The following is a 13,896-nucleotide window of genomic DNA, read 5'->3' on the forward strand; positions in this document are numbered from 1 at the left end:
CCCAGAATAGCTGGGGTGGGAAAGGCCCTCTGGAGATCACCCAGCCCAACCCTCTGCCAAGGCACGGGCACCTGGAGCAGGTGCCACAGGAACACATCCAGGGGGTTTAGGATGTCTCCAGAGAGGGAGACTCCACACCCTCCCTGGGCAGCTGTTCCAGTGCTCTGCCACCCTCCATGGAAAGCCTCATGTTGAGGTGGAACTTGTTGTGTTTTAGTTGATGGCCACTGCTCCTTGTCCTGACCGCTGGAAAGAATTTGGCACCATCTTCTTGGAAGCCACCTTGGAGATATTTGCATGGATTGATAAGTAAGACTCTTGCTCACTATGCAAACCTGCTCTTTCTTCCACCACCCTCTGATCTTTACTCAGGTCCACCTGCCTGGCTCTGTGGTGAAAACAGGGAAGTGGAACAGCAGTGGCATTCTTTAAGATCAAAAGAAAACCATTCTGCATTCAGAGCCCTTGTACCTCCACCAACACATCCATCTGCACCTCAGGGGGTGGGGAGGCCCTGGCACAGGTTGCCCAGAGAAGCTGTGGCTGCCCCTGGATCCCTGGAAGTGTCCAAGGCCAGGCTGGATGTGTCTTGGAGCAACCTGGGCTAGTGGAAGGTGTCCCTGCCCATGGCTGGGGCTGGAACTGGATGATCTTTAAAGTCCCTCCCAACCCAAAGCATTTCACGCTTCTCTCCCTGACAGGAATCCCCAAGATCATGCAGTGGGAAGAAGTGAACTTTTCCCATGTAGCAATGTGAAAACTAATCCTTCCACATGCACAGTACCTGGCAAAGAACGGCTTCTCCTCCAGCGTCTCCGTGAGTCAGATGAACAATAACCGGGTCTTTCTCAGCGTTGTTTAACCGACACAACGTCTTCACTTTGCCAGTGTCTTCCTTCCTTCCTTCCTCGAAAACACAGCCACTGACCATGAGATCCAGCTTCATTTCAGGGCTGTCCTTTTCAGAGACCACCAGCTCGTGGACAGTCCTCCTCAGCTTGTTTTTCCGCTTTATCCGAACGCCGCCAAAAGCGAAGGACGAAGAAAGCCCCAGAATCTTCCCGCCTTTAGACAAAAATTTCATGAACTGCTTGTGGTTCCCCTCAGAAATAGGCTCCTCTGTGGCAATGACCAGCAGCAGGGAGTTGTCAATCCAGGGATCTCTCAGCACTTGCTCCTGGTGCAGCTGGTAGATGGTGTAGCTCTCGGCATCGAGGCATTCCTGAAGGATTGATCTGACCTGCTCAAATTTCCCTTTGGCCCTTTCAGAGCCAAGGTAAATCAACACATTGGGGGGCTTCCCAGCGAGGTTCACCCTCTTCATCCCTTTTTCTAGACAGTCATCCTTCTCCTCTTCCAGCTTGCTGCTGGAATCATCAGGAAGCTCTGGAATGTTTTCTGCAGAGGCAAATTTAACTGATTCAATGGTGCTGTTTTCCAGCTGCAGGCACTCGTGGCAGCTGGAAAGGTGCAAGTGGTGATGTTCTCCAGACAGATTGTTGGGCCCATCCTCGTGATCACCTTCCTCCTCTGGCTTGGAGTTCTCCTCTTCACTTTGTCCTCCCAGTCCTGATTTAACAGCAGTCCCAGCAGGAGTTACTCCATCCATTTGTGTGCTTTGCTCTTTCACGGGTGGTGCCTCCTGTGCCAGCTCCTTCAGAGCAGATTCCTGTAAATGGACAGCTGGGAAAGGTAAAGGATACAAAAACAGGGGTTAGAAAAACGGTATGAAAAGAGCTGTTACAAATATTACTAACAGAGCAGGATTTCATTGAATTTCAGCACAAATCACCTACAACAGCATAAATTTCACTTGTTTGACACCAAATCCTATGTCCCCCTAAAAAGAAAATAAATTTCAACTTACAATACAAGTCTAATGGCTCTTTGTTTCAAAGGACAATATGCAGCAAATGAAACACCTTGGGAAAAGTACTGATCTTTTAAGGAGAGCAGGGTGGAAAATCACTTGCTGCTCTTTTGAAACAAACTGTTTTGAAATAAACTATTTTGAAATAAGCTAATAAAGTGATGATGTTGGGCAAGACTGAGATATTGAACATTGCTGAAGGCTGCAGATAAAGGTTTGGCACAAGCAAAGGGAGTGAAAAAAAGAACTGAAATGCTTTCAGGTTGCAGAAAGGGAGAGAGAACCACCACCAGCAAGATCTGGGAGCTTATATCCAAGGAAATAAGAAGCAAATAGGAAGAATTGTTAAACCTTCCCTTTTCTCCCCCTGAAAACAACAGAATGGCAAAGATAAACAATTTATAGCAAACACAAGTAAGAAAAAAGGAGCAAAGGTGATTATTGTCAGCATGAAACTTGCAGAGCAAACTAATTACGAAAGAGGAGACAAAAATACTCTTCAAAAGGGAAGGTTTTTTCAGCTGCTGAGCCACGAAAATATTTCAAGTTTTAGTCTGAGAAAATTTACTGAATCCTTTTCCACTCATACAAGACCAAATAAACTTACTGTGCTTTTAATTCAAAGAGAAACTTGCTTAACAAAGTTTTGTTACAATACAGCAGATGCAAGTTCAATCCCTTTCTTCACTTAACAACACTTGCAGTCCCTTGAAACTATATCCCCTTTGGAGCAAGAAGCTTGAAGCAAGGTTGCCTGATATCCCAAGGGAATTTCCCAGCTGCCAGCTTCCATGTTATTCCATCACCAGCCCCCACCAGCCCCATTCTCCTGGATCTACATTAAAAAAAAAAAAAACAAACAAAAAAACCCCAAAAAAACCAGCAAAGCAAGCAAAAAAAAAAATACAACAAATTGTTCTCAACCCACGTTTAGCTTTTAATACACTTCTATTTCAAAAGAAGAGAACATCTGCCTCAAAACTTCTGGGTTTGTTTTTTGGGTGTTTGTTTTTTTTTTCGGACACATTTGTTAATGTAACAGCCAAGATTTACAGAAACAATATTTTTTAACTTCACCTTTGTGACAGTCACACAATCACGCATTTGCAAATGGTTAAACACCACCTTGGGTACTTGGAGATCTCATCATACTGAGGTTAATTATTGGTAGTAGCTTATGAGGCTTTAAACAAAAAAAAGGGGGGTTATTCCAAAAATTTTTAGATCCATTTTGCTGTTATTTCTGTTATTGCTTTTGTAAGACATTCTGTATAGAGGGAAGGTGTTCAGCTTTACAAGGATCTCTATATTTGATAATATTCAGTATAAAATGGAGGCAATTCTTCCCTGTGAGGGTGGTGAGGCCCTGGTCCAGGTTGGCCAGAGAAGCTGTGGCTGCCCCTGGATCCCTGGAAGTGTCCCAGGCCAGGTTGGACAGGGCTTGGAACAGCCTGGGCTGGTGGAAGGTGTCCCTGCCCATGCCAGGGGGTTGAATGGGATGATCTTTAGGTCCCTTCCAACCCAAAGCACCCTGTGAAAACACAGTCGAGCTACAGAGTCATCAACTGCCTCAAGAAAACACTGAGCCAAAATAAAATGCAAGTTTTTATAAGCAGGTACAAAGACTATATGCAAAGTCCTCAAATAACCACGAAACAAAACCTGTTCTGCTGTTAAAAACCATCATGAAATACTTACAAACAATCTTGTGTGGCACCATTCCATTATCCATTTGAAGCCTGTCTTCCAAGAATGCTATTCCAAGGCTACTGAAATTATCTACACTTGCTTCAGCAATTAACTTAAAAGGTTCACCAGGTTTATAGGCCAACGGTGAACAATAGTCTGACCACTTCACGACCTAGAATAAAGCACAGGAGCCTTTTTCAGTTTGAAAAGGTTACAGAAAAACATCCAAATATCAGCAATATTATGAGTTTTCAAGGTGAACTGCACAAGATTCGAACACAACCCAAAGAACCTACTGAGGAAGGGTCGTTTATGCAGCAAAACCTGCTACAAGATTCAGCCCTGACAGGAGAAAACAACAGCAACATCCACACCAAGCATTCATAGCAAATTGGGAGTACAAATAAATCATTCCCCAAGCCCAAGGCTATGAAAGTTTCAAGTAACACAGAAAATTCCAGCAGAGCATTAATCACATTCTATGGAAAAAAAATTCTATTTGTATTTATTTCCTTCAGCACAAATTCTAAAGGAGAATGCTGATTAAAAGAACAAAAGTGAACTGCAAGGGTTTAATCAAAGTACACAGTGATTATTAGAAGTATTAACTAAACCCTGAGGGTTCAAGCTACTTGTCTACAGTAAAAATCCCTTTCTCCAGGAAATAAACATTATACAACTGGGATACACACTCAGATACACAAACCAGTTGTTCTGTGAAGGTGTTTCTAGAGACAATGAAGCACCACCTGTTTTCAAGACCTAAAAAAAATTAGCCTTTGCCACATAATATATTCCAATTACTGGGAGACAAAGTGCAATTCCCACACAGCAACTCCAGAACTTTGACATTGCCAACTCCAAAACACTTCCATGAAGTTCACCTTTTTATCACCACACAGAAGATGTAATACATTGATTAAAGACAGTGAGGAAAAACACTTAATTTGAATGCACAAAATGAGGGTGAGCTCTTGGGTATTTTACTTGTCAATATGTGATTATCAGCTAAATTTACCTTTTCACCAATTGCAGTGAAGTGGTTTGCACAGTATTCAAAAGAATCCAGCTCCAACTTCTGCCTTTGGAGTATTTCCCAAGGGAACAAGAAGAAAGAAGGAACTGAGAGTTCATCCAATCTAAATGGTTGTGTCTCCTTTCCAAGTCATTCTCAAAGCCAGTCTCTGACTGGTACAACCCAGGTGAGCCCATTCAGTCATGGAATCATGGAATGGTTCAGGTGGGAAGGGACCTTGAAGATCACCCAGTTCCACACCCTGCCATGGGCAGGGACACTTTTCCCTATCCCAGGTTGCTCCAAGCCCCATCCAACCTGGCCTGGGACACTTCCAGGGATCCAGGGGCAGCCACAGCTTCTCTGGGCAACCTGGGCCAGGGCCTCCCCACCCTCACAGCCAACAATTCCTTCCCAATATCCCATCTAACTCTGTCACTTTGAAGCCATTCCTCCCTGTCCTGTCACTCTACCCCTTGGAAATAGTCTCTCTCCAGCTTTCTTGCAGCTCCTTCAGGTCCTGCAAGGCCACAATCAGGTCACCCCAAAGCTTCTCCTCTCCAGGCTGAACAATCCCAGCTCTCCCAGCCTTTCCTCCCAGCAGAGCTGCTCCAGCCCTGGGATCCTCTTGGTGCCTCCTCTGGACTCTCTCCAGCAGCTCCATGTCCTTGCTGGGCTGTTCCCCAGGACTGGAGGCAGGAGGTGGGGGTCTCAATCCATACTCATATTGGTGGCCTTTGGATATCTAACAAGAAAACTGGCTGGGGACCATCTGGTACGTTACTTATCCTGACCCTTAGTGAAAAAATCCCATTTCCAAAAGGAAAAGGAGAACAGTGTGTAGGTGTTGCCCACAAGATCAGCAGCATGTTTTTAAGTTCTGGGTCAAACTTCAGCTCTGGAACACAAGAGCAAGTCACAAGTTCAAGCCAGAACACACAGTTGGTGAGAACCAGCCCTCAAATCCATGGCAGAATGTACCACCTGGGTCCTGAACTCCTGGGAATAACAACCACCCACTCCAACGGCGAGCTTCCACCTCCAGGGCTTTCTGAAAGCTCATCAGCACAACTGTACCACAAAGCAGTGCCAGCCCTGGAGTTACAGGGTATATTTTGGAACAAAATGTCCTCTTGGAAAGCAGATACACCAGACCACGATCCATTGGAATCCCTGGAGTCAGAGCCAGTCAGACCTCACCCCACTGTCACTGGGGATGTGTGTGACAAAGTCTGTTTAATATCTTTATTGATGATCTGGATGAGGGGATTGAGTCCATCATCAGCAAATTTGCAGATGACACCAAGCTGGGGGGAGTGTTGATCAGCTGGAAGGCAGGAGGGCTCTGCAGAGTGACCTGGACAGGCTGGAGAGTTGGGCTAATTCCAAGGGGATGAGGTTCAACCAGGCCAAGGGCCGGGTCCTGCCCTTTGGCCACAACAACCCCCGGCAGCTCCAGGCTGGGCCAGAGGGGCTGGAGAGCAGCCAGGCAGGAAGGGAGCTGGGAGTGGGGATGGACAGGGAGCTGAACAGGAGCCAGAGTGTGCCCAGGGGGACAAGAGGGCCAATGGATCCTGGCCTGGCTCAGGAACAGGGTGGCCAACAGGTCCAAGGAAGTGATTCTGCCCCTGGACTCAGCACTGGTGAGGCCACCCCTGGAGTGCTGTGTCCAGTTCTGGGCCCTCAGCTCAGGAAGGACATGGAGGGGCTGGAGCAGGTCCAGAGGAGAGCAACGAGGCTGGGGAAGGGACTGGAGCACAAGTGCTGTGAGGAGAGGCTGAGGGAGCTGGGGGGGCTCAGCCTGGAGAAGAGGAGGCTCAGGGGAGACCTCCTCACTCTCTGCAACTCCCTGACAGGAGGGGGGAGCCAGGGGGGGGTTGGTCTCTTTTCCCAGGCAACCATCAGCAAGACAAGAGGGCTGGGTCTGCAGCTGTGCCAGGGGAGGTTTAGGTTGGATATTAGAAGGAATTTCTTTGCAGAGAGGGTGCTCAGCCATTGGAATGGGCTGCCCAGGGAGGGGGTGGATTCTCCATCCCTGGAGGTGTTTAAGGACAGACTGGATGTGGCATCAGTGCCATGGGCTGGGAACCACAGTGGTGTTGGATCCAGGGTTGGACTTGATGATCTCAGAGGTCCCTTCCAACCCAGCTGGTTCTATGATTCTAAGTCAGCCAGAACTGCCCCAACCAACTGCCTGGAGTAATGACCTGGACAACACTTCCCAGAGGGAAAGGACTCCCAGCTGGGGTTAATTTATTGGTACAACACCCACAGCTGGGAAAGGAAGTCTCCAGTTGTAATCCCAAGATGGAAAACTCTGAAGGCCTGCTGCTAATGTGGGAATTAACAGTGACCAGTGACAAACATTTATGATGCAGGACACAGACTTCCTTCTCCATTCTCCTCAGGATATGACTCCGGGCTACTGTGGTGGAGGGTAAGAAACTCAGATAATATTTAGATATCCTTTCTTACCCAGAGAACAGGCACAAGCAGGTGACACCCACAGGTCACCTGGAAGGGATGAGGAAAATATATTGATGCTCTTGGGGTTTTTTTCGTGGCACCAAGTGAAATATCAGATCTAAACTGTAGTTATTGCTGTGTGGTGCAAATAAAGTGAACACACAGAAGTGCCTCACAAAGCAAAGCCTTCTTAAAGGGATATTAGGAAGAAATTCTTTACTGTCAGGGTTGGTGAGGACCTGGCACACCAAAACATATGACTTGTAATCCTTGATAAGGCAACAATCCAATTTTCTTCCCAGCAGAATAAAAATCCTCAGGGAATATTTTTTTAATTATTTTTTCTGTTTATGTTTTCTGGGTCCACCTCATTTTCAACAAAAACCAGTCACAGATCCCTGATAGTCCTACAAGGAATGGTTTTTCTGGCTAGAAATTCTCACAGGAGCAGCATTCCCTGGCTCTGGTGACATCTGGCTGCCAGAGGTACCAGAATTAAGAGCACTTCACTACAAGTGACATGGACACAGAAGAATAATAAACAAAATACAACAGCAGTCCTTTTCCTCTTCAGTTTTGGTCTTGTGCCTGGACTATCCCTTTTGAGCTTTGTAAATCAAATGAATTATTAAAGGCCACATAAGAATGCAAATATTTTCCATCCTAAAGAAAATGCAAACGAAAGCAAGAAGATTAAAAAAAACTCTGCTGAACAATAAAACCCAAAAGAAGAAATAATTAGAGCTTCAATGCAGATGTTTTTGTGGATCTTTCTGCCATAAAAAAGTACCCAAAAAAAATTAAAAGTTGTGTCTGAATTGGCCCAGCACTGTTCCCAACCTGCCCTCCTATTCCTGCACTCAGGTTAGACAAGTCTATTTACCAACCCCTCTGCTCTCAGTGTTCACCCCAGCAGAGGATTGCTGGAATATCTCCTGGAATAAGTGACCTGGAAAACACGTGATCCTCATCCAGGGAAGCAGACAGGCCACAAGCACCTGTGTGTGTGGCTGTAACTCCAAGCAGGAGCCTGAAACCTGATGCCAGGAAACAAGGATGACAGATGGGCCCCTTTAGGGTGCTGAGCAGTTCAGGACAACACCTGATCCATGGCCCTGGGTGGTGATCCCAGCTTGTGGCAGAGCCTGTTCCATGGAAGAGCTCTGGAACCCCAGCAAACAGGCCAGATGTTTTACTGCTGCCTACCCAGAGATATCCCAGCTTGCACATGTTCCCATTCCTGCTCTTTCCTGGAGGTAGTGAGCTCCATTCTGTTCTCTCCAGTACCTAAAGGGGACTTAAAAGAAGCAGGAGAGGGACTTTCCATGAGGGCCTGGAGTGACAGGACAAGGGGAAATGGCTTCAAATTGCCAGAGAGTAGGGTTAGATGGGATTTTAGGAAGAAATTCTTGGCTGTGAGGGTGGGGAGGCCCTGGCCCAGGTTGCCCAGAGAAGCTGTGGCTGCCCCTGGATCCCTGGAAGTGTCCAAGGCCAGGTTGGACGGGGCTTGGAGCAACCTGGGCTGGTGGAAGGTGTCCCTGCCCATAGCAAGGAGTTGGATTGAGATGATCTTTAAGGTCCCTTCCAGCCCAAACCTTCCTGTGATTCTGTGACTCTCTTCACCAAGGAAAGCACAGAGCACACACAACATGGGAAAGCCTTAGGAAGGAACAAGAAGAACCTGGACTGCTTGGAAGATTTTTCCTCCCTGCATGCTAAGTTTATTTTTTGCTCTGGGTCACAACCTTTCTCCCCCTTCAGACCTGCATCTAAACTGAGTTAAGAGATATTATATCACCAAAATCATCAAGGCTGGAAGAGACCTTCAAGATCATCCAGTCCCACCCTCACCCAGCAGCACCACAATCGTCCCTAATTCATGTCCCCAAGGGCCACAGCCAGATGCCAATTCAATTATATATTCAGTAATTCAAGTGTTAGAACACCATCTTCTAAATCCACATCTTGAATTTTCAGTACAGTAGTGGAGAAGGCACTGCTCAGATTTCTAAGGATCTAGAACTTGAACATTTTGTAAGTATGCTTGCCATGAAGATTTCAGTACTAGCTGAATTTATATCTCTGGATGCCTCAAAACACTTTATAAGTATTGCATTTATAAATTACATTTGCACTAAAAGGCAACCACAGTTTTTTAAAATTCCAACCAAGTAGCATTTTGCTGCTGCATTCCAGAGAAAAGCAAAGAGATTAAAAGCTGGATTTTGGTTTCACTTCTGCAGACTGACAAAATAATCCAAATGCACAAAACTTTAACTGGTACTTATAAAATCATAATGAAAGGAAGACTCCAAGACAGACTTTTATTTCATAGAATCTGAGGGTGGTTTGGGTTGGAAGGGACCCTAAAGCCCCTCCAGTGCCACCCCTGCCATGGGCAGGGACACCTTCCACCAGCCCAGGTTGCTCCAAACCCCATCCAACCTGGCCTTGGACACTTCCAGGGATCCAGGGGCAGCCACAGCTTCTCTGGGCAACCTGGGCCAGGGCCTCCCCACCCTCACAGCCAAGAATTTCTTCCTAAAATCCCATCTATCCCTGCCCTCTGTCAGTTTGAAGCCATTCCCTCTTGTCCTGTCCCTCCATCCCTTGTCCCAAGTCCCTCTCCAGCTCTCTTGGAGCCTCTTTAAGCACTGGAAAGGTCTCCCTGGAGCCTCCTCTTCTCCAGGCTGAACAATCCCAGCTTTCCCAGCCCAGCTCCAGAGCAGAGCTGCAGTTCCCACCCACAGCCAGAGAAACATGCTCCTAAAAAACCTCATCAAGAAATCTGTGGCTCTATTTGAAGCATAAAATAGAACTAAATCATTAACAGTGATAAATCTTAACGAAGAGATTACCTTTTTATTCCTAATAACATCACAACCCACCTGTTCTGCTTTCTGTGCAAGAAACAGGAAGAACCACTCACCTCTTTTGAAGAGTCAGGAGCTCTCTGCAAGTTCTCTGTCTGAGCAGAAATGCTTTCTGTCACAAAGGCTATATGTTCTGCATTAAGTAACTTCTCAGGATAAATAAAGGGAGAAATGAGGAGGAGACTCCACCTGTTTAAGTCATCAAGGAACTGAAAGAAGCAGAAAAGAAAAGTCTGTTTAGGGAGCAGCTGATTTAAGAATTCATTTTTAAATTAAGCCCAGCCTAAATTCAAATGTGAGCCTTCAGCCTTGCATGAAGGGTCATGACTATTTCACATTCCCCATGAGGGAAAAAAAAAGGGGTAAAGTACTGAACCATTACCCAGGAACACACCAAAAATGAAACTAAAAGTGACAACCCACGTTTTTTAAGCCAATTCAAACTCCAGCTTTCAGCTTTACAGGAAGAGTGGGAAAGAGTGGGCCACAAAACCCACTGTGCCATTGGCACTGGGACCCTTGTGGGCCATTTGCCACTGGCAACATTCCTCATCCAACCTGATCCTGCTCTCCCATTCCCACTGCATATTAAATCCTCCGGCATTTGCATCAAAATCCCTCCTTCTCCATGTAACTCATAAAATATAAATAAATAACTCATTCAAAATCAATTTGTCCCTAAGTTGTTCTATCCACCTATCAGACCACTGGGTGAATATTTTCTTCATTAAACTTTAAAAATGCTTCTCTCTCTTATCCCTCACCAAGGAGCAAATAAAGCTCAAAAAAGCTGGAAGCAGTAGACCAGTGAACAGGTTTGAGTTCTCCCCACACCAAATGTTGTTTCAAGCGAGGAAAACGAGATGAAAAATGAAAACTACATTTTTTTTGCAAATGGGCAGTGGAAAAGGAGGGTGGGGGTGGCTCATGACAGGGGAAAAAAAAATTTCAAAGCTTCACAATAATCTGTTCTTTTAAAATATTACCTCAATTTCTAAGCAGATATTGCACTGAGCTTAATTTTCTGACATATTTTAAAAATGGCAAACATTAGAAATACATGTATTTTGCTACTACCGTGCTGGAAACGCACACCTTCAGTCATTTTATGTAGAAAGAGAAGAGAATTTCCCCACAGCACACTGAAAACACGTTCATCCTCCACTTCTCAGATGAAACCCCAGAATATTAAGTCTGTTGGTTGAGTTCAGTGCTCCAACCAGGCTTTAGTGAGCACAGAAGCTGCAAGAGCAAACACTATTATCTTCCAGGGAAAGGGAACTGAACCCAGGAAGCTTTATAGTACCTTGAACATCCCATCTGGCTGAAGATCAAACAAAAAGCCTTTACAGGTTATGATTTATGACTTGCTGGTATCTCAAGCAAATCACTGCTTGCAGTCCAGAGTCAGTTCTACCTGCTCAGAGAGCAAAGGAGCTTTGCTGGCTGCCCAGAAGCCAAAAAACTGTCCAAGTTAACCTTTTATCTGTTCACAGATGATGCAAAGAGCTGCACAGTGATGCTGCCTCTGCCTTTAACTCAAGGTCAGAGCCCTCGTGTGCCACACACCTGCCCCAGGGATTGCCAGAGAGGGAACTGCCAAGAATTTATTTTTAAGAGACAAAAACATATTGAATAACAGCCCTGACTTCATGCCAAACTTCATGCCAAGCTACAGCTCCCCAGAGGGCTTCTCAGCTCCCAATAAACTGAGCAGCTTATAAAATCAGTCTGCATGAATAACATTGCAGACAGAAAAAAATGTGCTTACTGTGCAAGGACTGAGGAGAAGCTGCTTCAGAAACGAGCAGAAGTGGAGCAAAAAACATCAGAAATCAGTTGAAATACCTTCTACAAATCAATAATAATCCAGGGCAACTGAGGCAAAACACATAGTCGACTCTGTTTTGTTTTTATTGAAATATGAATTAGGTATTTAACTTTGCTGTGAGAGATTCTGAGATTGCCACCATCGCTTTTAAGGATGAAACAATCTGCTCATTAAATAGCAAAAAGGCTGGTTTTAAATGGAACAAGCTCCATCAGCATTTCTGATCTCGTTTTCCCTCGCTGAAAACATTCTCTTTACCCACTGAACTTGTGGAAAGCTTCTCTGCTTCTTAAAGAACCACACTCAGCCAGTGACACGGTTCATAAATCCATCTCAGTAATGCCTGCAACAAGGGAAATAATTCCCACCAACACAAACACCAGCAAAGAGCAGAGATCAACAATTCTGGTATTTAGTGACAAATGCAGACAAATCCAACGTTCATTTAAATAATTCAGACTATTCTGGGCAGTGCCAGGGGAGTTCCACTTCTAAGCCTGAAAGTCAAGCAAGCTTAGTTTCAGTTTTGCTTCCTGCAATTCCAAGTGGAACTGGTTCAGGCACTGGATTTTTCCATTGTCCTGGCCTGCCACAGCCTCCCCCCCACCCTCCTCTGCCACTGCCCATTTGCAGAAAACAAGATTTTCATTTTTCATCTCGTTTTCCTCACTTGAAACAACGTTTTGTCTGGGGAGAAGATGCAAGTTCCCTGTAACCAAAGGCTCAGCTCAGATGCCACGACAGATCCAGCGACGTTTTAAACCTCTGACACAAATCTTGAACCACAAACACAGCTTATATTTTTAGACTAAAACCTTATATGTACTCAAAGTGTGTTGCTGATATGGAAGGAGGCTTTTCACAAGGGCCTGGAGTGACAGGACAAGGGGGAATGGTCTTAAAGTGAGAGAGAGTGGGGTTGGATTAGATATTGGGAGGCAATTCTTCCCTGTGAGGGTGGGGAGGCCCTGGCCCAGGTTGCCCAGAGAAGCTGTGGCTGCCCCTGGATCCCTGGAAGTGTCCAAGGCCAGGCTGGATGGGGCTTGGAGTAACCTGGGCTAGTGGAAGGTGTCCTTGCCCATGGCAGGGGGTGGAATGGGATGATATTTAAGGTCCCTTCCCACCCAAACCATCCTGTGACTCTTTAAAATACCATCAAGCTCTGCCAGCCAAGCTCTTCCATAACCACAGCTGTCCTTACAAAGCTGAACCTCATACACACACACACACACATATAGACATATATACATATATATAGACAAATATACATATATATTGACAAATAGACATATATATAGACATATATACATATATATAGACATATATACATATATATACACATATATATATACACATATATATAGACATATATACATATATATACATATATATATACACATATATATAGACATATATACATATATATATACACATATATATAGACATATATACAAACACACACATATTTATATATATACACATATATACATATATTTATATATATACACATATACATATTATATACATACACACATTTTTATATATGTTATATATTTTATATGTATATACACACGTATATATACATATACACATATACATGCACAGCACATACAGCACCCCTCAGCCCACACCCCAGCTCAACAACCTCTAGCAAGCAGCGAGCAGAGATAACTACACCCGCACTAACATTCCCTGCCGCGGCACCGCCTGGCTCTCCCTTCATCCCCCCCTTGGCTGCGACAGCACGGGAGACGCTCCGGGCGTTATTCCCCCCAATCCCAAACCCCTAAAGATAAAACCACGGCCCCGCTGTCGCACCCGCAGCTCCCCGGGGGGCGCGGATGCGCATCCCCGTTGCCCTGGCGACGCGGGGCCGCGCCGCATCCCCGTCACCGCGGTAACGGCGGGCACGCACCCCCAGCCCCCCGCCCGCCCCGGCGCGCCTCCCCGCGGCTTTTACCTGCGCCTCGCCGGTGAAGAACACCTTGCCGCCGACCCTGAGGCAGACGCGCTCCTCGGGGTGCGGCTGCCGGGCGCAGAAGGTGAAGGAGCAGCGGGAGCGGTGCAGGCTCCGCACGGTGCCGCGGACGAGCGCGGCCGCGCGCGGCCCCCGGCGCGCCCACAGGTACAGGTAGCACAGCGTGATCAGCAT

General features: G+C 45.9%; 1 protein-coding gene across 2 annotated transcripts in view; it reads right to left on the reverse strand.

Moving 5' to 3' along the window:
- Window positions 1–13,896, reverse strand: part of HLCS (holocarboxylase synthetase) — a 111,603-nt gene extending 97,707 nt beyond the window's left edge. Inside the window, exons 1-4 of one of the 2 annotated variants that reach the window (XM_051773045.1) lie at window positions 13,705–13,896; window positions 9,970–10,122; window positions 3,569–3,731; window positions 785–1,683 (exon numbers count right to left, since the gene is read on the reverse strand). In XM_051773045.1, the coding sequence (XP_051629005.1) occupies window positions 785–1,683; window positions 3,569–3,731; window positions 9,970–10,122; window positions 13,705–13,896 (1,407 nt within the window). Of the gene's footprint in view, window positions 1–784; window positions 1,684–3,568; window positions 3,732–9,969; window positions 10,123–13,421; window positions 13,574–13,704 lie in introns of those variants that run through there. The other variant, XM_051773046.1, reaches the window with a different exon arrangement.

This window comes from Manacus candei, unplaced genomic scaffold (genome assembly GCF_025592945.1).
Source record: "Manacus candei isolate 608988 ecotype Guabito, Panama unplaced genomic scaffold, ASM2559294v1 h1tg000165l, whole genome shotgun sequence".
NCBI classification, from domain to species: Eukaryota; Metazoa; Chordata; class Aves; order Passeriformes; family Pipridae; genus Manacus; species Manacus candei.